At 36.0% G+C, this 24144-nt stretch overlaps 1 protein-coding gene across 1 annotated transcript; it reads right to left on the bottom strand.

Annotated features, from left to right (window-relative positions):
- On the bottom strand, positions 1-24144 carry LOC129926199 (uncharacterized). Its single transcript, XM_056028613.1, has 8 exons — positions 23833-24144; positions 14456-14584; positions 9584-9748; positions 8557-8742; positions 6849-7070; positions 2660-2884; positions 2285-2413; positions 1-173 (listed from the first exon to the last, which is right to left on the bottom strand). Exons 1-8 carry the CDS (start codon positions 23882-23884, stop codon positions 1-3), a joined length of 1281 nt encoding a protein of 426 aa, XP_055884588.1. The 5' UTR covers positions 23885-24144.

Consider the following 24144-nt stretch of genomic DNA (forward strand, 5'->3'; position numbering starts at 1 on the left):
TTAAAACAAGCAAAAGAATGCTAGAAATGTACAACCTTCATTACATTTGCCTCCCTTGTAGCCTGGTTTGCATGGTGCACAGTTTCCATTGGTATTATCACAATTGTATTCTGTGAAACAGTGTTGAGAACATGTCCCGGAGCAGTTCGGACCGTATTTTCCCGGTGGGCAAGCTATAAATAAGAACAATCACTGTTTAATAACAAATAGCACTCCACATTTTTGTACTTGTAGCGTAAACCTAAAGTGGACAAATCACTTAGTTTTTTTATCTGTCTTTCAGTTCGCCCATCTTCCAATCACAATTAGGGTTTAAAACCCAGAATTGCTATATAAACAAGATGACAAAAGAGAGTTTATGTTATCACACAAACTCAAAGGTGGCCTCGTCAAATTCACCAATAGACCGGCATTATTTATGCAATGATTTTGTTTTTATCGTTTAATTAAAGTAATTAAGCTTTTCACTTAGAAACAAACATGACAATTTTTCATCATAATGAGACTATTCTAACTATTCTAGAATAAATATTTTAAATAGAGCTCCCTTGAAAGCAGATCAGCGTTAATTTATCACCTAAGAACAGCACAGAAGTTCACTATGCTTAGTTTCATACACATAAAACGCCCTAACTCCTCTCTTATTTGACACAGAAAGATAGCTTAGGCGTCTTTGTACTCAATACTTCAAGTCTAGCAAAAGAAGATAATTATTGTTGTTATATATTAGTTTTTAAATTTAAATGTGTGTATAATGATCTAACTTGATGTACATTTCTTGGTCTATGCATAGATATAGAAGATCATGTTGATTATTTAATAGTTGATGTGTGTTTTATATAGTTTGTATCACTCAGTGTTTGGGAATAACATCCTTTGTAACTGGTGTTGTCAACCAACATGGCGTAAGAACAAACAGCTGAGTTGGCGTCTATAGTTAATACCTAGAGTTTTGTTATTATTCGTTTATGATAATCAATATAGTGGCAACGGTAACAAGAGTTATAGTTAAATTTATCTCATTGATATAAATCTAGTTAAATTAAATAAAACAAAAATAAATCTAAAGTGTAGATCTAGAGTCTAGGGAGGCTCGGGGTTATTCAGTTATACGTTACGGTATTCTAGGTGTATTTTAGTCTTGTCTAGAAAGTAGATATAGTAAAGTTTTCATTGCAGATGGCAGAAGGTCAATTTAAATACCAACAGAATTAAACGTGGTAGATGGCAATGTAAGTGAAAATCTTCGTCAATGGAAAAGACAAGTTGAACTTAAAAGTAGACAAAAAACAATAATACTAGTACATTGTGCTGGACCCCAGGCCCAAGAGATTTGTGAGCAATTACAATATGATGAAAATAAAGATGTGAATGACCCACTAATATTATTAAAGATATTGCATGAATATTGCATCCCTAGTTGTTTTCAGTATAGATTATTAGATTTTATTTTTGCAACTCGGACGGAGGGAGTTATCCTAGGTAATTTAAGATTGAAAAAAAAAGACAATTTTCGTCTGTATATTTCAGGAGATTGGTATGAGTTTTCAAAAGATTTTAATAATTTCCGGATATTTCCAGGACTTTTTCGTATATTTTGCAATTTCAGGAGATTTCCAGGACCTGTTAAATCGACAGGAGGCCGCGGGAAATCTGTTATAAGTTATAAAATGGTTTAATTTAATAAATTATACATCCTAAAGTTAGCGCGGGTCCTATAAAAGTGCTGAGCCCACTGCGGTCGCATAGGTTGCAGTGGCCTAAGGTTGGCCCTGCAAAATAGCGGCGTATGCTACGACGCTGGTCGACTAGTGTATATTATTAAAGGGATTCTAAGTTTATAAATAAAAGCTTTGTAGTTATGTTAAAAGGATTTTAAGTCTACAGTTTATATTTTGTATTTCCGACATCACGATATTGTTTGAGTATTCTGACATTGTTTTAAAATGAATTCGAAATTAAACCTTAAGATCAACACATTGCGACAATCAGCTTTAAAAGTATCTTGTCAACTAGTTCTAAAATATATATCCTTAGAGACACCATGACATATGGCGTATTATTAAATTAAACGCTATATCCAGACTCACTTATTTTTATTAGCAAGCATAAAACCAAAAACTATGATTATGTCTTTTAAATAAATCAACGAAATCTCAAGCAATATTGGCGACATTGTTGTCTACGGCTTAGTTGACAACATTCAGGCATTCATAGCATTACATACTACCTTATTACTATAAAACGAGCTAAAAATATGAATGTTGATTTTTTTTTTTTTTACCTTCGTCACATTTGTCTCCCTTGTAACCAGGGAAGCAGACGTCACAATGGCCATCAATCGCACGACATTGAGAATCGCAATGACCTGTACACGGCACACAGTATAAGCCGTATCGTCCTGGTGAGCATTCTGAATAATTTTGCAAAATAAAATAAAATAAAATACAATAAAATACAATAAAATAAAATACAATAAAATACAATGTTATTATACTTATCGATTAGAAAAAGAAAAGTAAAATGAGAAGGAAGAAAGAGATATTTATAATTGCAGATGAAAAGTTCAGTTCGGAAGAAACGTCCAAAACTTATAAAAACAAATGACACTTCTGAAGGAAATACATTTATACAACAATTCTAGCGTATGGCTGTTTACCTCCATAGGCTTCAAACTCATTAATAGACACATAAGGTCTCTTGTCCGAATCAAAAAATTCTGTCTGACTAATTATGACTTGATACACAGTCAGAGCTGCTGGCAAAACAATGGTGTAAACTAGTTCATAGATGTCGCTTTGATCTTTGTGACGGAAAATTGATGTGTTCTTTTTGTCAAAAGCCTCAAGACTGAAGTGTATCAAGCGAAATTGTGAATCATCTTCTGTATGGATATTATAAAACATTACATTAGTAATTAGTAAATTGATTGAAAAGTTCTTTTATAAACTTTGAATTAATCTGTCAGTTGGAACACCTACAATGAGTAATAGGTTTTGAATGAAATGAGAATATAATAATAATTTCATCTTATACTTGAAAATGACAATTAGACAAATCTACATTGGCAACATAACACTGACTTAAAGTATAAGATTTAAAAATCGTGATCTTCTTGTTTTTAATAGCACATACATTGGAATACAGTTGCTGCCGTAATAAAATTGCTAAAATCCCATATTTTTGTTTTCCATATTATTGCAAGTTACCACTGAATCATTGATCAAGATATCACTTAAATTGTCGAACTAATCAGCATGAACTTTCGTATAGGTTCAAATGGCTTGCTTTACGCTTTCTAAGAACCGGTTTTGAAAAATTCGCAACATGACCACAGCGAATCACGAAAAGCTCCTATCTTGTTACCAAACATGCGTACTTTATTTTCGTTAGTACCCCAAAATGCCGTAGTCTTTATATCAAGTAAATAGAAGTGGCACAAAATATATGACTTCTTGTATACTATTTCTTTTTCCCTAAATGAACTTTTTCTTAACTTGCCTAACGTCACTTTCACTTCACATAGGACACTGACTGTACTGGAGGAATGTCTGTATGTGTGTATAATCTATTTTTTTACAAATGCGCGAATGACCGGAAGTGTGTTAGTTGTCAGACAGAAGGAAGAGACCAGCGTGTGATATGTGCCATGAAGGATAATAAAGTTTCTGTGTTTTGATCGAGTTCTTAACTGTTTGATGTAATTACAGCTGAACCCAGGGACACCTAGACAGAGAGACACTAAGGTAGTTTCTAAAGAACTATAGAGATAATAAAAGAAACTGTAACACTGACTATATACAATAAAAAAAAAAACACCTTTATACGGAGTTGCCTACAAGTACGCATCTTGTGTATTTTGTACGCAAATGGACAAGAACATACACGAGTACGGTATATCATCTGAAAATACGCATTTCCACCTCTAAAGCAAAAAAAAAAAAAATGTAATTATATAAAAAAAAAGAAGTTCTTGCTAATCATCAGTGTGTACAAAAAAAATTTTTTTTTCTAGATTTTATTACTAAGTTAAGTTATTTCAGTTCTACAAACTACTATATTTTTAAAAAATCTACTTTTATTTTTAAAGAGATAAAAATTACTAATATATGCAAACACGTGGAATATTACTTAAAACAACAATTTAAAAGTAATGTTTCATATTATAAATATGTACTGCAAATGTAAACAACAACATATGAACAAATAAATAATGGGAAACGTTTTGGTGTGTTTTTAGGGAAAGTGTTATTTGTTGAGATTTTGATTTAGAAATTCCAATTTTAAAAAAACAATTAGATATATCAGATAAGCATTCAATAACGTCAGTTAGGCCAGATTGACATTTAGCTTCACCCTTATCTATCCCTTAGTCTGGTGGAAGATTTGGGCACCTAATAATATCTGTTTACGGTCTTTCGTTTTCTCTCTGTCCTTTGCCATCCCATCACTTTTCCTGTCGACCACCTCATCTTCTTCCTGGTACTTTAGGAAGGTCTTTGCGAGTCCAGTTGACCTTGTGATGTGTCATAGACTTTGAGTTTACATTTTTTTGACAATAGCAGGTCATCGTGGGGTTCATTGCGGTATTGATACCTTTTTTAATGTTTTCATTCTTGATGCGGTCTTTGTAAGTGGCACCTGGGATTTAACTATATCTTTATAACTATCAGTTCATCGAATACATACTGTTATAAACCTGGTGGTGAGACAGATGGAGGCAGTGATGTGTATGTTTTTAGACTACGCAAATCGCCACAAGCCACCGCTAGACGAGTGACAGTACACGCCAGTTTGGGAAGCACTTGTGTTGTAAATATTACGCACGCAAGTCTCGGCTAATGTAATCAACCAATGTGGTCAAGCAACGTTCCATCCATTTCTAGAAGGTCTGTAGGGACCCTATATAAGAACGAGTGTGAGTCAAGACTTCACGTTACCTCGCTATCTAACCAGTACGAGGCGAAGTCAGAACAGCACGGTGTGTGAAGTCAGTTGCATCAGAGGCTAGATTTGTGTACAGTCAGTGTTAATGTTGTTGCCAATTGTACAGTTTGGCTGTTATGAATTTGAAATGTTTTACTGTTACTTTGGAGCCCTGAGCTGTGAGGTTCTTTAAGTTCGTTTTGTAGTGGGGTGCAGTTTGCAGAAAGCCTGGATAAAGAGACCCAGGATTAAACTATATTTTTATAACTATCAGTTCATTGAATACATATGAATATTAACAATATAATAATAATAACATTAATAGGTCTCCGTATCCTGTGGTATCATGTAGGCCTAGTTAGTCCGACTTACAGTAGGACAGCACGTCAATACTTTTTGTATAGCAGGAGATATATTTGTAGTTGTTGATAGTTTATAGTTCATAGTGTCAGATTATCTTTTTGAAAATATTGAAACATTGCCTTTTTATCTACCTGAGTGGACCTCTTCGGGGGCCGATTTTGAGTTTGTATTTCCATACAGAACTTTCTTTGTGACTTTTTTAAAATTTTTATTGTGCTTTATTTGCAAACGAGTGTCTTCTTGCTACCAACAAAATCTCATGGTTTTTTTGTAGTATATCATACTGGCATATTGTATTATTTGTATTGGTGTAATATAGAAAGATAGTGCACACTTTACACCATAGAAACCAGGTTGAATATTAATGCCTAATTTAATAGTAATTACCGTCCTCAGGATTACGTAGTTAAAAGATTGAATTGGTATGTGGCGGAATAGAAAGATAGATATGAAAGAGCCAAGAAAGAAGAATTTGAACTAGAGACTGCAAAGTTTGAGTGTAATGAGAAATTGAAGAAAGTTGTGATGGCAGAGGAGGCGGCAAGATTTGAACGCGAGAAGAAGTCTAGGCGTTTGGAGAAGGAGAAGTGGAAAGAGAAGGATGCAAGAGAGAGAATCAAGAGGCAAGAAAAAGTCTGACAAATTTTGAAACAGTTGCAACAAGATTCATAATTTATATCGTACATTGTTTTCTTTAAGATTAAAAGATTAAATAGTAAAACAATTCAAAGCTGCTATATTATATAGATTTTATGAAAGGAAGAGAACAAACTGTTATAAAAATTGCTCTAAATCAACACCAATAACTAAAAACGCAAAATACCTAGGTGTTGTAATAAATAAATAAACACTGTAATGGACTTCTCATATTAATGAAACTATCGAAAAATTAAATAAGGCATTATGATTTATTAAAAGAAATTTCTATAAATCAAATAAGAACATAAAACTAAAATGTTATTTAACCTTGGTTAAGCCAATAATAGAATATGCATCCTCTGTTTGGGACTCCTCAACTCAAGAAAACATTAAGAAGCTAGAACAGACACAAAATAGAGCAGTGCGATTCATAACAAACGAATATTCACATTTGACTTGAGTAACACCTTTAGTAAAATCACTAAATTTAGAAAGCCTTCAGGACAGAAGGCTCAAAAGTAAAGTAGCAATTATACATAAAACACTGAACCATAATCTTCAAATACAAAAATAAAATGTAATAAAATACTCAAAAAGTCACAAACATAAACAGACATTCCTCATCTCATATGCTAGGACGACTTTGTACAAATACTCCTTCTTCCCTAGTGCTATTAGAGGTTGGAATGGGTTGCCTGAGCCAGCCAGGGAAACCCGTAGCTTGGCAGAATTTAAGTCATTGGTTAACATGCATGACAAAATGCATGACGCGTATGACGTTCTTTTTCGGAAGTAACGTCTGTATCATACAAGATAAAAAACGTACGGAATTTAAAAGTGCCGAATGGTTTAATCTTGTCATTGTAATCAGAAGAAAAATAACAGGCTTAAATTTTTTAAATAGATCATTCATTACTTACTACGATTGTATATCACAAATTTGTCAATTGCATAAGGTTGATCAAAAATGACTGTCCAGCTTGGATGTGGATCACGATTAGGATCATTTGTTGTATGACTGCAACCTTTATCGGAACACGTTGGCTCTACCACTCCATCGACTGCTTTCTGTGATCCAAAATTGCTTTCGCTTGAATACGTCGACGTCTGTGAAGTGTTTTGAAACAGTGCCACATTTCTTCCTGTAAAGAAATAGTGTTAGTGTTAATAGCTAATACTTATTAAAAGAGATTTTTTTAAATAGAAGGGTTATTTTTTGTGTCGAGCAAAGAGATGAGCGGAAAGAAAGAAAAAAAGAAAGAAAGGATTAAATGAAAAAGAAAGAAAGAAAGAAATGAAAAAGAAAGAAAGAAAGAAAAGAAAAAGAAAGAAATGAAAGAAATGAAATAGAAAGAAAGAAAGAAATGAAAAAGAAAGAAAGAAAGAAATGAATTAGAAAGAAAGAAAGAAATGAAAAAGAAAGAAAGAAAGAAATGAAAAAGAAAGAAAGAAATGAAAAAGAAAGAAAGAAATGAAAAAGACAGAAATGAAAGAAATGAAAAAGAAAGAAAGAAAGAAATGAAAAAGAAAGAAATATAAGAAATGAAATAGAAAGAAAGAAAGAAATGAAAAAGAAAGAAAGAAAGAAATGAAAAAGAAAGAAAGAAAGAAATGAAAAAGAAAGAAAGAAAGAAATGAAAAAGAAAGAAAGAAAGAAATGAAAAAGAAAGAATGAAAAAGAAAGAAATGAAAAAGAAAGAAAAAAAGAAAGAAAGGATTAAATGAAAAAGAAAGAAATGAAATAGAAAGAAAGAAAGAAATGAAATAGAAAGAAAGAAAGAAATGAAAAAGAAAGAATGAAAAAGAAAGAAATGAAAAAGAAAGAAAAAAAGAAAGAAAGGATTAAATGAAAAAGAAAGAAATGAAAGAAATGAAATAGAAAGAAAGAAAGAAATGAAATAGAAAGAAAGAAAGAAATGAAATAGAAAGAAAGAAAGAAATGAAAAAGAAAGAAAGAAAGAAATGAAAAAGAAAGAAAGAAAGAAATGAAAAAGAAAGAAAGAAATGAAATGAAAAGGCTCGTAAAGTTATTCTGTAGGTAGTAAAGAATGAATAAATTGCAAAGACAAATGTATTTTCTAATACAAACTCTTAATTTTCACTTATCATCGGTATACCTACCATAACTGGGCCCCAAGAAATCCGTTTCTCATAGAGCCCTGCAATGGTTAAGTCCGGTTTAGTGACGGGTGAATACAGAGAGGATTACTTGTTCTTCCCCCCCCCCCCTCTTGCCACATGGGGTATTTCTAGTCAGACTTGCGGAAATAAAAGAGTTTTCTTTCCATGAATTTTTGGTGATGTTGCCCACGGTTGGGCCATAAAGAGAATTCTTTATATTATAGATTTGTTTTATTTAAGGGAAAGTACCACACAGTCATTATTAAATCGCTAAATTCCTCTAAGTTTATATCCCGTTTTCCTATGTAAAAAAGTTAAATAATTCCCATAAATTGGTAAACTAATTGTTTAATTATTTGATTGATTTAATATGACCTACGGATCATTGTGCGAAATTTAGACTTCATCAAAGCATGGGAAGACTTATAGCTTGCAAAAGAATGACCCCATATGACAGACAGACATGCGGAGTAAGTTAATATAATATATGTAAACATATTTCAATACCTCCATTCACAAGTATTGTGCAAATAGATGCAACACTATCTCCTGCTAGTTTCAATGTTGTCATCCCGCCATTACAGTCGCAGTAAACGTCGAATGTCATGGCATCCACTTGAAAAAATCTCAGATTTGTGCACGGACTCTCTAAATTTGACTCTTTAATACTAACACGAAGAGTACTTAGTGCACCTGAAAAAACAGTGAACACACATTTACGTAGCTAAACATATTTTGTATAGGAGATTTCTTTTACGATAAACAAAACAATGTGAAACGACGTAAAATTAAGATTCATTGCTGCCAACTTATCTTATCTTCTTATCTTATAGGAGACAGACGTTATGTTTTCAAATTGTTATTTATGGGAATGTAATACAATAGCAAAATAAAATGCCATTCTATCTATATAATTGTTTCATTCACCCTAGAATCAATATTATTTGTTGATACAATAAGATCTAAATATGATCTAACATATAAAGTAAAATTTAAGTAGCATGTACGTACGTACGTATGTATGTATGTATGTATGTATGTATGTATGTATGTATGTATGTATGTAACTATGTAACTATGTATCTATGTATGTACGTCTCACATTGAAATCAAAACCGTTTGACAAATCTTGATAAAACTTGGCATAAATGTTCCTTGGATCTAATTCTAGGTGTACAAATTATTAAATTAAGCCATTTTATAACTCATAACAGATTTCCCGCGGCCTCCTGTCGATTTACCAGGAGCTTCTGGGTCATGGCTGAGACCCGTAGGCCATAGAACTCCTGTACGACGTAATAACAAACTATTGGTCTTAATTGCCCACAAGTTGCGACGTCGCAGCTCTGTTTTCATGCCTTATATAACGATTTGTCTCGATTTTACACGCTCAGCAGAAAAAACTCAGATCATGTTGTCTAAATAATAAAGACATGTTTTTTTTTTAAAATATAATTATTTATTTTATATTTGAAATGTGTCTCATTATAGTGCATAAAGTTTTTCTGCCCAATTACTAATGATGATAATTTACCGTTATTTAGTGTCTTGATTCTCATCCAGGAGAAAGGAAGAGTCGTACTCCAGTCTATGGATACTTCGTTCAGGGAATTGATATTGTTGCAAACATTATTATTTGTAAAAAGAGTTTCTGCATTTATGGGGGAGACTGCCGTTTTGTAAAAATACACTACATTCTCTGTATAATACAAAAAAAAAATGGGTTAGTCTCAATTATGGTAAATTATGGTAAAAAAGAAAATACCTTTCAATTACATTTTTGGAAATTTCTTTTTAAAAATTGTCCTGAGTTGGTTCAATAATATACAAATAAACAAATAAATAAATATATAAATAAATAAATAAATATATATATATATAGATAGATAGATAGATAGATAGATAGATAGATAGATAGATAGATAGATGGATAGATAGATAGATGTAAAGCTTTAAACATAGAAATAATTGAATAATATAATTATTACAAATTATTTACCTCATTGTATTCATTCTCTCAGTCATGATAAAATTGATTTAATTAGAACAAACTATATTATATCTAAATAAAGTTTTCTCCCAAATTTCTAATGGTGCATGGTATTATTATATACCAAACACCTCTATATGTGAAAACGTATGATATGCATGTATTGTGGTTAGCGTTTACTTCTAAGGTTTCAAAGGTTGTCATGGCCAGGGGTGTCAATGGGGTTAAGCTCCCATTGTCTATAAAGTACTCCTAATGGCATGCGTCTCAAATAGCCTCTGACAACTAAGTCCAGCACCTGGTCTGCTCGTGTGGCTTAGATATTAAGCCCGGCGAAACTGCTCTTACTAACAGGTGAAGGGGTGAAGGCGGATACCTGGCGCCACAAAACCGGGAGCTTCGGGCAGATGGAGCTCGTCAGCCTAGTAAGGCAGTTCATCTAGGAGAGGGGTACTCTGACTTCAAACCCCCGCTGCCTTGCGGTACTGAGGCTTCAGGAGACAACCTCGAGGAGAAATCAGGAGTGAAGCCCCTTAGGCGTTGGGAGTATCAGCTATGAAATTCCCTCCGGCAGCTTCTGCAACTGAGTTGGTGCCAAATGTAATGCGATGCGTTCCTTTGGATCACATCAGCAAGGTCGAGAGAGGGATCATGACGCATGGGCCACCCATGACCCCTTTATCCAAGGCCCAGGAATGCGCCCCGGAGAGGAAACTCTGGTGCTGCTGCAAAGCGGCTAAAACAACACGGGAGACAACAGTTACGGGTTATAAGTCCAACTTGATTGGCGTAATGTATGGACGCCACGGGTTGTCTCTGACGGTGGGAGAGGTCTTCGCGCCTCACTGATCAGCTACCGCCCGCCTCAACCTGGGCAGCCCCCAGTCAGTTAGGTGCTGATCCGCCACAGCCTGCCTGCTCTAATGGGTGCTTAGAGCTTAGTTTAAAACGACAAGTAGGCTGGAAACTTGCACCAAGCAACAAAAGAAGAAAACTTAAACTGAAAAAGAAAATCCCTGTCATGCGACTTGCCACTTGGAATGTCAGGACAATGTGTCCTGGTCTCACTGATGATCTAAGGCAGATCGACGATGCAAGGAAGACGGCAGTTATAAACAACGAGCTAAAAAGGCTACATATTGACATTGCAGCCCTGCAAGAAACCCGACTGGCCGAAAACGGCATGCTCCGCGAGACTGACTACACTTTCTTTTGGAAAGGGAAAGCACAGGATGAGACTCGAATACATGGTGTGGGCTTTGCTGTCAAGAACAGTCTTCTTCCCATGATAGTCCCTCCAGTTGGTGGCTCGGAACGGCTACTAAGCATAAGTATGATGACAGCATCTGGAAAAGTCACTCTAATTAGTGCCTATGCCCCCACACTATGCTCGTCTCAGGAGGACAAAGACAAGTTCTATGAAGACCTCAAAGAAGCCATTGCAAACATTCCTCAAAAAGAACATATGATCCTTCTAGGTGACTTCAATGCCAGAGTAGGATCAGATCACACTACCTGGCCAGACTGTCTTGGGCTTTTTGGAATCGGAAAGATGAATGAGAACGGACAAAGACTGCTTGAATTCTGCACATACCATAAGCTCTGCATTACCAACACATACTTCAGAACAAAATCACAGCACTGTGTCTCATGGAGGCACCCTAGGTCTGGGCACTGGCACCAGCTGGATATGATACTGACACGAAAAAAGGACATTGGAAATATACTGCTGACACGTAGCTACCAAAGCGCGGATTGTGATACTGATCATACTTTAGTGTCATGCCGGACAAGACTGCTGCCAACTAAGATCCACACTTCACAGGGAAAAAGAAAATCACGCCTGAATACTACTAGCACAAAAAATCCTGATCTTTGCACCGAATTTGAGAACAAATTAGAGGAAGCTTTTAAAAACTTTTCTGTGACTGAGGTAGAAAAAAGCTGGACGTTTATGCGTGATACAATCTACCAAACATCATCACTGGTCTTTGGAAACAAAACCAAGAAAAGCGAAGACTGGTTTGAAGCTAGTCTACCAGAAATGGAAACTGCCACTACGAACAAGAGAGCAGCCATGCTAATCTACAAGAAGGATCCCACCCCAAGCAACTTAAAAAGGCTCAGAGCTGCACGTAACAATGCCCAAAGAGTAGCGAGACAATGTGCTAACAAATACTGGCAGGAGCTATGCGAAGATATTCAATCTTGTGCCGACTTTGGTAACATAAGAGGACTATATGAGGGCTTGAGAAAAGCCTTTGGACCTCACACCAGCAAGTGTGCTCCGCTCAAGTCAAAAGATGGCTCAATCATCAGCGATCGTGCGCTGCAAATGGAACGATGGGTAGAACACTATGCAGAACTCTACCAGATTGAAAACGCCATCTCACCAAATGCTGTTTCCAACTTCTCATCACTTCCAGTTTTGACGGAATTAGACGAAACGCCCTCAGTAAAGGAGCTGAGCATTGCCATTGACATGCTTGCACATGGGAAAACACCCGGAGGAGATGGCATTCCTGCTGAAGTAATTCAGGCTGGAAAACATGCCCTAATCAAACCACTCCATGAACTGCTAAGCTTGTGCTGGGAACAAGGAATGGTCCCCCAGGAATTGAAAGACTCCAACATTGTTACAATTTATAAAAATAAAGGCGACCGCTCTGATTGTAACAATTACAGAGGCATCTCACTGCTTAGCATAGTCGGAAAGGCTTTTGCTAGAGTGTTACTAAAGCGATTACAGATCCTGGCAGATCGTGTTTATCCAGAGTCGCAGTGTGGCTTTAGGGCAGGAAGATCTACAACAGATATGATTTTCTCTCTGCGGCAGCTACAGGAGAAGAGCAGAGAACAAAAGCAGCCCCTCTTCATAGCTTTTATTGATTTGACCAAGGCCTTTGACCTTGTTAGCAGAAGCGGTCTGTTTGCTGTACTAGAGAGAATCGGCTGTCCAAATAAGTTAAGAAAACTAGTGTCAGCTTTTCACGAAAATATGCAGGGCACCGTTCAGTTTGAAAGTTCTTCCTCCAGGCCATTCTCCATTAAGAGCGGTGTAAAACAAGGATGTGTACTGGCCCCTACACTATTTGGCATCTTCTTCTCAGTCGTACTATCCAGTGCTTTTAAATCCCTGGAAGACGGAATATACATCCATAGCAGATCCGATGGAAGGCTCTTTAACCTGGCACGTCTTAAAGCCAAAACGAAAAGGCGTCGTATCTTGATAAGGGAGCTTCTGTTTGCCGATGACGCGGCACTCGTATCTCACTCACAAGGAGGTCTACAGAAGCTAGTGAACGCCTTAGCAGCTGCTTGTCAAGAGTTTAGCCTTACTATAAGTCTCTCCAAGACCGAAATCCTGGCACAAGACGTTGCAGAAATACCTATAATACAAATTGGGAACCACACCCTTTCAGTGGTGCAGGAATTTACCTACTTGGGTTCAACAATTGTCAGTAACCTAGACTTAGACATCGAGCTGACAAAAAGGATAGGAAAAGCTACCACAGCATTGGCAAAACTATCCAAGCGCGTCTGGGAAAATGGTAAATTGACCACAGCGACCAAAATCCTAGTCTACAACGCCTGTGTTGTGAGCACTCTCCTTTATGGCAGTGAAAGCTGGTCAACATACATGTACCAAGAGCACAGATTGAATAGTTTCCACTTGCGCTGCCTGAGACGCATAATGGGCATCTCTTGGAGGGACCATGTCTCCAATCAGGAAGTTTTGAGATTGGCCAATATGAACAGCATGTATGCTCTCCTGACACAAAGGAGATTACGCTGGCTCGGACATGTCACCCGCATGCCAGATGGTAGAATCCCGAAAGATATCTTATATGCTGAGCTTGTGGAAGGAGTCAGACCCAAGGGCCGCCCAAGACTAACATATAGAGATGTCTGCAAGCGAGACATGAGAGCCTCAGGCATCAGTGAAAGTATGTGGGAAAACATAGCCAAAGACCGGAGTGCATGGAGACAGACTGTGCGTGCTGGGACAACCCTTGCTGAGAATAAAAGAATTGAAGCGGCTTTAATCAAGAGGGAAAAAAAGAAAGCTGCCCTGTCTGCTAGCCCTAAATCAGAGGCATACAAATGTACGAATTGTGGCAAAGTCTGCCGTTCTAGAATTGGCTTGATTAGCCACACCAGATTCTGCCCCGTCTCAAGATTAAGCCAAAACCAGTGACTCACTTGGGCGCATCCATTGCCTTTCGAGACAAAAGGAGCCATATATATATGTTTACTTCTAACAAATTTAGCCGAATACAAATATTTGGTTGAGCACTTAAAATACTGAAAGGGGATTACCCATTCTGTGCATAGTGCTGCTAAACTGTACAATTTTCCACTACTAATTCTTCTACATATATTTCTGTAATAGGTTGGGAATAAATGAATACTTACGGTATTGACACTGTAATCCGAACCAACCATCTGCACATTCACCGACACAGGTTCCATCATCTTGGCAGACATTTTTACAGTGACACTTGTATTGACATCGTGAACCAAAGCGACCAATGTCACAGACAGCTAAGATATGTAAAATTGACTCAGTCGAGAAAACACTTTTAAATAGTCACCTTTATATTTTTAGCTTTTCGACCCATTCTCTAGATCAGCTAATTATGGCATCATTGCGCTCATCCTTCGCTACTTTGAAATTGCAAAACTCTTTGATGCTTATTTTTGGTAAAAAATCCTATTTTTTTAAATCTTAAATTGAACAGCAAATTTATGAATTCCCACATTATACATACAGTGGGTCCAAATTTTTTTTTGTATTAGTGACATTCCGCACTTTTAAAGGTATATCCTTAATAAAATATCTGACCGGCTTATTAGTTCAATACTGCAATACCTTTGTAGCGTAGGGGAAGTTTTGGCGCGAAATGTTTTAATCATATTGTTAATGTTCATTGTATAATTTCTTTAAACAAATATGATACTTATCTATGTTATGCATTTGTGTTTCTGTCTAACGTATTTTTCATGTATAGAATAAGATATATTTTTGTCCATTATTTTTAGTATTTAAAATATTTATATATTTTGTAAATATTCTTAAATCTCATTATAACATGAGTCTAGGTTTCAATGTTGTTTCAATGTTGATTATAGTTACGTAAAAAAAAAACAAAAAAACTTAGATACTCTATCTATAGACTGAAGTCAACATGAAATATAAAAAGATTGCAAAAAGAGTTTGTGTTATCACACCAACACAGAGGTGGCCCCCATCAAATTCACTAATACTCAAGCTATAGTCTTGTTTTTGTCGTTTAATTAAGGGGGCGCGGTGGCTGAGTGGTTAAGCGCTCGGCTTCTGAACCTGAGGTCCTGAGTTCAAATCTCGGCTGGTATTTCGAATTTCAGGATTTTTAGGGCGTCCCTGAGTCCACCCAACTCTAGTGGGTACGCGACCTTAGTTGGGGAAAGTAAAGGCGGTTGGTCGTTGTGCTGGCCACATGACACCCTGCTCGTTAACCGTTGGCCACAGAAACAGATGAACTTAACATCATCTGCCCAATAGATCGCAAGGTCAGAAAATGTAACTTTACTTATTAAGGTAATGCAATTTTAAAAATCATTAGACTTTTTTTTTCACAGAAAAGCAAACAGGACAACATGACGTCTTTGATAAGACTCTTCAAACTCTTCTGGAATTAGTAGAGTAGCTTTAACTGATTACCTAACAACAGCATGGAAACGTCCCAGACAGTGTCGGTGTCACCTGCTGAGGTAAGTCATGGTGTCACCCCTTCCCCATCAACTTTCTTGAAATATGTTCCAATAAACACTAGTGCTAGTTAGTTCTATTTTGTTGAAAAAAATACAGTGAGCTGATTATCTACTTTTAGTGATTTTTACTCAAATGTAAAATGAGTATCAATTCTAATATAAAATCCCACTGATTATGACACGTATTCAATTGTTATTTTACAATGATATACAATTACAATTAGAAACAGGCTTAACATCACCTAAACAGGTTTCCATTGTTATATTTTAAGACAGAAATGGTATAAAGTTGCGCTTTGTCATTTAAACTTAAACTAACATCTAGACGTGTCAGCAGGCATTATAAATATACATACATTCAAATACACACACACTAGCACACACCTACACACATACATACATACATACATACATACATACATACATACATACATAAATACGTACGAACATACATACATACATACATACATACATACACACATACATACTGTTGTAACTCTCTAAGGCAGGCACTCAACGAAAGACAGGTTGACAAGAGTAAATGATGTATTTATTTAGTATAACTAGTATAAGCATCAACAAATAGTAATAGTTACTAGTTAGACTTGGACTTCTGCTATAAAGTCACAGGGAGTAATATGTCTTAAGTTCTAAGAGTCCTACTTCATACCAGAACACAGAACAGACCACCGACACACTTCCCAGTGTCGCTCCAGGTCTCCCACAGTTTCCTAGTATCACACAGGACAGCACTCAGCACCAGACTGTTCAGACTCCCATGACTTCTAGCCGGCTCACAACAGTCCTTCTTCCTGTCTTTCACTAGTCGTGTTCAGTAGTGCTCAGATGCGCACCATTAGTGTAGCGCGGGAGCGTGGTTACAACAATATGTACATACGTACATACATACATACTTATATACATACATATACACACTTACATACATACATATACACACTTACATACATACATATACACACGTACATACATACATACATACATACGTACATACATACATACATATACACATACATACATACATACATACATACATACATACTTATATACACACATACATACGTACATACGTACATACATACATACGTACATACATACATACATACATATACACATACATACATACATACATACATACATACTTATATACACACATACATACATACATACATACATACATACATACATACATACTTATATACACACATACATACGTACATACGTACATACATACATACGTACATACATACATATACACATACATACATACATACTTATATACACACATACATACATACGTACATACGTACATACATACATACATACATACATACATACATACATACATACTTACATACATACTTACATACATACATACATACATACGTACATACATATACACATACACACGTACATACATACATACTTACATACATACATACATACATACATACATATATACATACATACTTATATACACAAATATACATATATACATACATACATACCTACATACATACATACCTACATACATATATACATACATACATACTTATACACACACATACATACACACATACATACTTATATACACACACACATACATACATACATACATACAAGTATTGTTTGTTTAAAAGTATATGGTTCAGGTCAAAGTAAAATAACGTAATTAAATGTAATATTATTTCCTTTATATCTCGCGAGTATGCTTTAAAACAGTGATGCCCAACCTTACTCATCCTGTGGGCCATTTTAATGTCCAACACTCGTGTCGCGGGCCACATCAACAAATGATACAGAAATGAAATGTAAATTATGTAATTAACCTTCGACTATTAAAAAGAAGAAACCTGTGGATCTAGTAGTACCCGTAACAATCTTTTTATTCTCGGCTCAAATCAAGAATGCCGTTTATATGTTGTTGTTTTTTTGAAACAGCCACACTTTTTTTATGGAGCAAACTTCATGGCTTTTAAAATGTTCGCAAGCAAGTCAAGATCCGTTCACTTTTCCTTGTAAGTTCTACATTCAGAGTCTTAAACGAAATAATGTTAAAGGCCACAGTACCAATCCATTAGAGAACAAATTAGAGCCATAACGTAGATAGAGATACATTTTTCAACTACTTCATTTTATACGACGTTTTGGCGGGCCGGATGGAACCACGTTGAGGGCCGTATCCGGCCCGCGGGCCGTATATTGGGCATCACTGCTTTAAAATATAAATGGTCACGCGTATTCACAAACCTAGGCCTACTTTCCAATAGTAAAGAAAAAAACACACTACATTCAAGCCCGATAAGTCAATATTGCTTCTAAAATTACTCGTGTGTTATCTCTAAAGGAGCAGTGGATTTCAAGCTAACAATTTCTGTAAGTCGGATAAATGAAACCGGAAAGTCAAGTGCCAAGGATAAACAAAAAAAAAACTACTATCTTATCTTATCTTATCTTATATAATACAGACGTTACTTCAAAAAAGAAGATGATTACGTCCTACGCGTCATGCATTTAGTCATGCATATTAACCAATGACTTAAATTCTGCCAAGTCACTGGTTTTCCTGGCTAGCTCAGGCCACTTAATGTATTGTTACGTATTTCTGAATCTTCTGGCTAGAAGTATTAGTAGGCACGCAAATAAAAACACAGCAAAGAACTTGACGACTAAACTTTCAGTTTCATATAACTTTAATGACTATTAACTCTAACAATTCGTCACTGTAACATGTAGCGTAGAAGACTGTACAATATCTGTCAGTTTACAGTTAGCTATACTTCGTTGCAATTCATCTCTTCTCAACTTGCATCGAGCCGTATTCCACAGAACAGACCAACGACACACTTCCCAGTGTCGCTCCAGGTCTCCAAAACTGAACCAAGTCGTAACAGACCAACGACACACTTCCCAGTGTCGCTCCAGGTCTCCCAAAGCTGAACCAAGTCGTACTCCAGTTAACTCTACCCTAGTTAACTTGCATCGAGTCGTACACATTTCTCTTCCACTAGAGCCGCACACGTCTTACATCGTCTGTATCGACTGTAACGGCTCACTCACGACTCCATACGACTGACTTTCAGATTAACTCTCTGGCTTATATAGAGTCCCTAATCGCTTGTCCAAAGTTGCACAAACACGGCTAGTATCCTCTGGAATAACACGTGAGGAAACGTCACATCCTGTCTTTGTTTATACATGTAGATTCCAGAAAACATTGGCTGCAGTGTCTTCTTGCCGGGGTCACAAGTTGTGACCTCTATCTGTCACTGGACATTGCTAGTACCTTTTGGAATAACATGTAAGAACACGTCACATCCTGTCTCTGTTTACACATGTACATTCCAGGGAACACCCGCTGCTGTGTTATCTCGTCGGGGTCACACGTTAACCTCTTCCTGTCACTGGTCATTTGTAACAGTATCAATAATTGATAATAAATAATCTATAAATACGTACAAAAAGCTATCATGGGAAGACCACCCTGAAAATCTGGCAAAGAAAACCACACAGCGTTTATTTTTTCCAAGAGAAGATCTTGGCTAGTTTTACCGTGTGACAGTGTCAACTCTAATGACATACGCCATAACATTATAGGGGCAGCGTGACATCCGAAGTATTTCCCACTTGGACAAGTTTTTAAAAAAGAGCCCTAAAAAAACGATCCATATTTAAATCAAAGAGTAATGTTGTAAAAAAAAATATTACCCCCCCCCCCACCTCAATTTCGGTCCACGATGAGTAGAGCAAAACTCATAAGTTTCTTGCTTAAGCCAGACGTATCGGCGCTACTCGTTGACTAGGTAACGTGAAAAGAATCAAGACGTCTGTGTGTAGTCATTCAATGCACTTTTATGTTGCATCCCAAACCAGCTCCAGTTGTCTAGACTCTGTTCTGCCACTGGATTCAGCTGACAAGGGTCGAGAGAGGCTGATGCAGCGAAAATCTCCCTCACTTTAACACATTTTCTCTCAAGACATTATTTCGATGCACGAGACACGTAGTCCTCATGCCAGACAATCGCCTTCCAGAACGACTTCTGTGTCCAGGAAAGCGCTCCCAGGAGGATCTATAAAAAAGCTATAAAGACACCCTTAAGAGCTCCTTCAAGGAGTGTAATATTGACATTCGCGGGTGGGAAACACTAGCTCTCGATCTCTTCTCATAGCGTGAAGCTGTGAGAATCGGAGTCAGGAGATACGAAGCAAGAAAAGTGGCCAGCGTGAAAGAGCTCCAGACCAACAAAAAGCTTAGAGAAGAAGCAGGCCCATCTGCAGCTGACCAAACTTACCCATGCCATTAAGCAGCCGTCTTTTTAAAGCGAGGATTAGACTTAAAAGTCATATATGAGTTGATAGAATATGAGAATGGACCTCATTCACCAATCGTAAACAAACAACATTTAGCCACGTGGTGCTCTATCTCTTCTATATAATTTACGATCTAATGTTTCATTCATGATGGTTGTCACGTGACAGTTTTTCCCGTTGTTTTAGCAATAAGATCACGTGACTAAATGTTGTTTGTTTACGATTGGTGAATGAGGTCCATCGTGCTCATTTCTAATCACGTAGGAGGAGTTATAAATGTCGTGACTCTTCTCTAATGCGGAACATTGTTGTGAAAAAGATAACAGATTTCCAATATGAATCGATAAAGCAGTGTTCAAAATTGTGTGACTCATTCACGTAGAGAAACTTCTCGATTTTGATAAAAATTCAATTACTTTGAATCAAATCTTAAAATCATGAATTAAAGAGTAAGTTCTAAATTAAAATCCCCCTACTATCTGCAGTCTTACTGTAATTTCTGTGGGTATAAACGGACTATGACTATCACGCGTTTACTGATATCATGGTCATTGTGTTGACATTGTTTATATGAGTAGCTTGAATGATTCCCCTTGACTAAGGGACTGAATGTTGGAATGTTATGTGTCATGTGTGTTACCAGAGTGTGTAAATAAATTCACTCATGAATCTGGCGTTATAGTGTTGGTGTTGTTTATTAAGTGTAGCGTTCCATGTTTAACAAATGGTAGCAGAGCGTGGTTCCGATCCACGGACCTCTGGGTTATGGGCCCATAACCCAACCTCTACACGTTGGGTTATAACAAAGAAAAATGGTTCACCAAAAGTATGTCTAGTTGTAAGAGGATTTGAAGAGCAAGACTTAATACCAAAAGATAGTCCAACTGTTGCTAAGGGTTCCATGAGAATTTTTTTGTCAATTGTGTCTAGTAAACAGTGGCTGATTAAAACAAAAGACATCAAATCTGAATTTTTACATGGAAAGCCCCTAGATAGAGAGATACATATTATACTTCAAAAAGAAAGTAATACTCCAAGTAATGTTATTTGGAAACTTAAGTATGGACTCAAGGATGGTGCAAGACAGTTTTATTTAAGTGTCAAAAAAGAGCTTATTGAACTTGGTTGCAGTCAAGCTTTGATCCAGCACTGTTCACATTAATGACTGATGGAGTTGTATATGACATAATTTGTTGCCACGTCGACGATTTTTTTCGTGCTGGCAATGGCGTTTTTGAGAAGACTATGTGTGTCACCGATTTGTGGCAGGAAAGACAGAAGAGAGAATTTTTTATTACATCGGATTCGACATCCGACACAGATGGGATCATGCTGGACCACACAGCGTACATCGAAAAACTTGATCGCCCAAAGTTAGACCCAGCAAGATGTTTGCTAAAGGAGTTGCAGTTGAATGATACAGAACAGTCTTTGTATCGAAAACTCATTGGCCAGTTAAATTGGGTCGTTCAAGGCCCCAGACCTGATATGACTTTTAAGTTAGTTGAACTCAGCACAAAGTTAAACAAAGCCGAGGTTACAGACCTAATTCGAGCAATAAAAGCCATCGGAAAGCTCAAAGACTTAAGACCCATACAATTGTATAGAGGTCTGAATGGAAAACCTGAAGAAGACTGGGAGCTGCTTCTGTTCTGCGATGCCGCCTTGGGTAATCTTAGTGGTGGTACAGGAAGTACAAGTGCCCATATTGTATGGATTAAAGACAAAGACGGGCATTATTGTCCCATTTGGTGGTACAGGAAGTACAAGTGCCCATATTGTATGGATTAAAGACAAAGACGGGCATTATTGTCCCATTTTTTGGCTAGCCTTGAAGATCAAAAGGATAGTGAGATCTACCATAGCTGCTGAGGCATTAGGCTTGCAAGAAGGCCTAGAGTCTGCCATCTTTTACAGAACTGTAATAGAAGAACTCTGTGGTATTGAGAAAACAGTCGTTGCCTATCACACTTTTCATTGAAGCGCTTCAGATCACCAAGCTAGTGGAAGACAAAAGGCAGCGTATTGACATTGCTTCCATCAATGAGACCCACAGGACTAATAGAATTGAAATTCGCTGGTGTCCAAGAAGAGCACAACCAGCTAATGTGACGACCAAACGGGGCGCATCAGGACTTCTACTTCTGACCATACTGCAAGAAGGAAGACTCCCGGATGAGTTTGTGTAAGCAGCACTGTTATTTCATTTTTTTTTCCTTAATCACCATATTCTTATTTCTAGTAATGTAAATATACCTTTGTATAAAAAGCCCTGCCATATTTTTTGTTGTAATATATTATTATTCCTAGTCATGTGAATATGTCTACTATTTCATTTTGTTATTCTTCATATGTTGTTTTTGAAAAAAAAAAAAAAAAAAAAAAAGTATGAAAAAAAAAAAAAAAAAAAAAAAAAAAATAAAAATAAAAAAAAAAAAAAAAAAAACATGAATAAAACAGATTTTTGTAATTTGTTTGATTTTCGAGTTATTTTGCTTTACACAAACTCTTTTACATTGTATTATTGTCATGTATAAAATACTTGTTAATATAATATGTACTATCCTATTTCTCGGTTGATTTTCCATTCTTTTCTGATTCTGGATTTTTTGCCTTTAAAGTTGAAAGTAAGAATGAGCGAGAAAAAGAAAAGAGAAATTGTAATGAATGTTGACATTGTTTATATGAGTAGCTTGAATGATTCCCCTTGACTAAGGGACTGAATGTTGGAATGTTATGTGTCATGTGTGTTACCAGAGTGTGTAAATAAATTCACTCATGAATCTGGCGTTATAGTGTTGGTGTTGTTTATTAAGTGTAGCGTTCCATGTTTAACACATTGTGTTGTCGGTGGAGAGAGATCCAAAAAAGAGGGAGGGTGTAAGGTGATGTATGTTAGGAGAAATTTTTGTTTTGTGACTATTTGTTACATTTAGTTATTTTAATGGTCTTTTCACTTTCCGTACATAAATTACGAGTTGTTGGTATAAAAGAACTCATAGACTAAATTGTTCTTTTTTTTTCTTGATAACCTTTTAGACAAGCCTGCAAAACCACCTCTTTCTCCCTCTCTCTCTTTGTATATATATATATATATATATATGCATCCTGTAAAAATTGAGATAGAGCTTTAAATACAAAAACTGACAGTGCAAGCTTTGGTAAGTGAAGTCACCGGACAGGATTCTTTGTTTACTTTGGAAGTTGTACCAAGGTTCAATATAAATTCTATTGATCATAAAAGTACATCTAAAATTATTTTGTCTCTCTGACAATGTACTTGCATACATTAATAAACCATATTTAAATCCTTAATATTTATGTGTACATCCTGTACAGTTGCGAGCTTACTCTATGTGCAGATATATTGTAATGTTTTTTTACGAATATCTTATGTTTACTTTAGATCTATATCATTTTAATTTCAAACATTAATTTGAATATTATAAAACAAGACATGATTTGATAATAGTGATAGTGATTAAAAAGTTAATTTATATTTTAAACCATTATTTAACTTCAATAAATGATAATAATAATTTGTTAGAGTCAACTAGTTCAATCCCTTTCACCAACTAACTGTGACCGTTACCTTTTTTTAAATGTTTGAAAAAGAGAGTTACTTTCCACAAAGTACTAAGCCAAAGTTTTCACTCTATCGGCAAAAAGAAAATAAATTTTTGCTCATTAAGTTTTGTAAATATACGTACCACACGCAGCTCTATTAATATTCCACAAGCAAATAATGAATAATATCCACATTTTGAAATATCTCGCTGTTGAAAACACACTTTAATGTTTTAATCATGTTCAACAGTATCCTTATTTGAGGTAAAATGATCTTATCATACACGCTACCAATTAACCAGGAAGTTCAAATATTTTTACCTTGAATAGCACACCAATGTTTATCTTATGATAAATGACACTCGTTTCGTTGGAATATCAAATTATAAACAATTTAGGCCATACCTAAAAACTATCATTTTCTGACATCATAAGTGTCTATATGAAATAACATT

This window comes from Biomphalaria glabrata, chromosome 5, assembly GCF_947242115.1.
Source record: "Biomphalaria glabrata chromosome 5, xgBioGlab47.1, whole genome shotgun sequence".
Lineage (NCBI taxonomy): Eukaryota > Metazoa > Mollusca > Gastropoda > Planorbidae > Biomphalaria > Biomphalaria glabrata.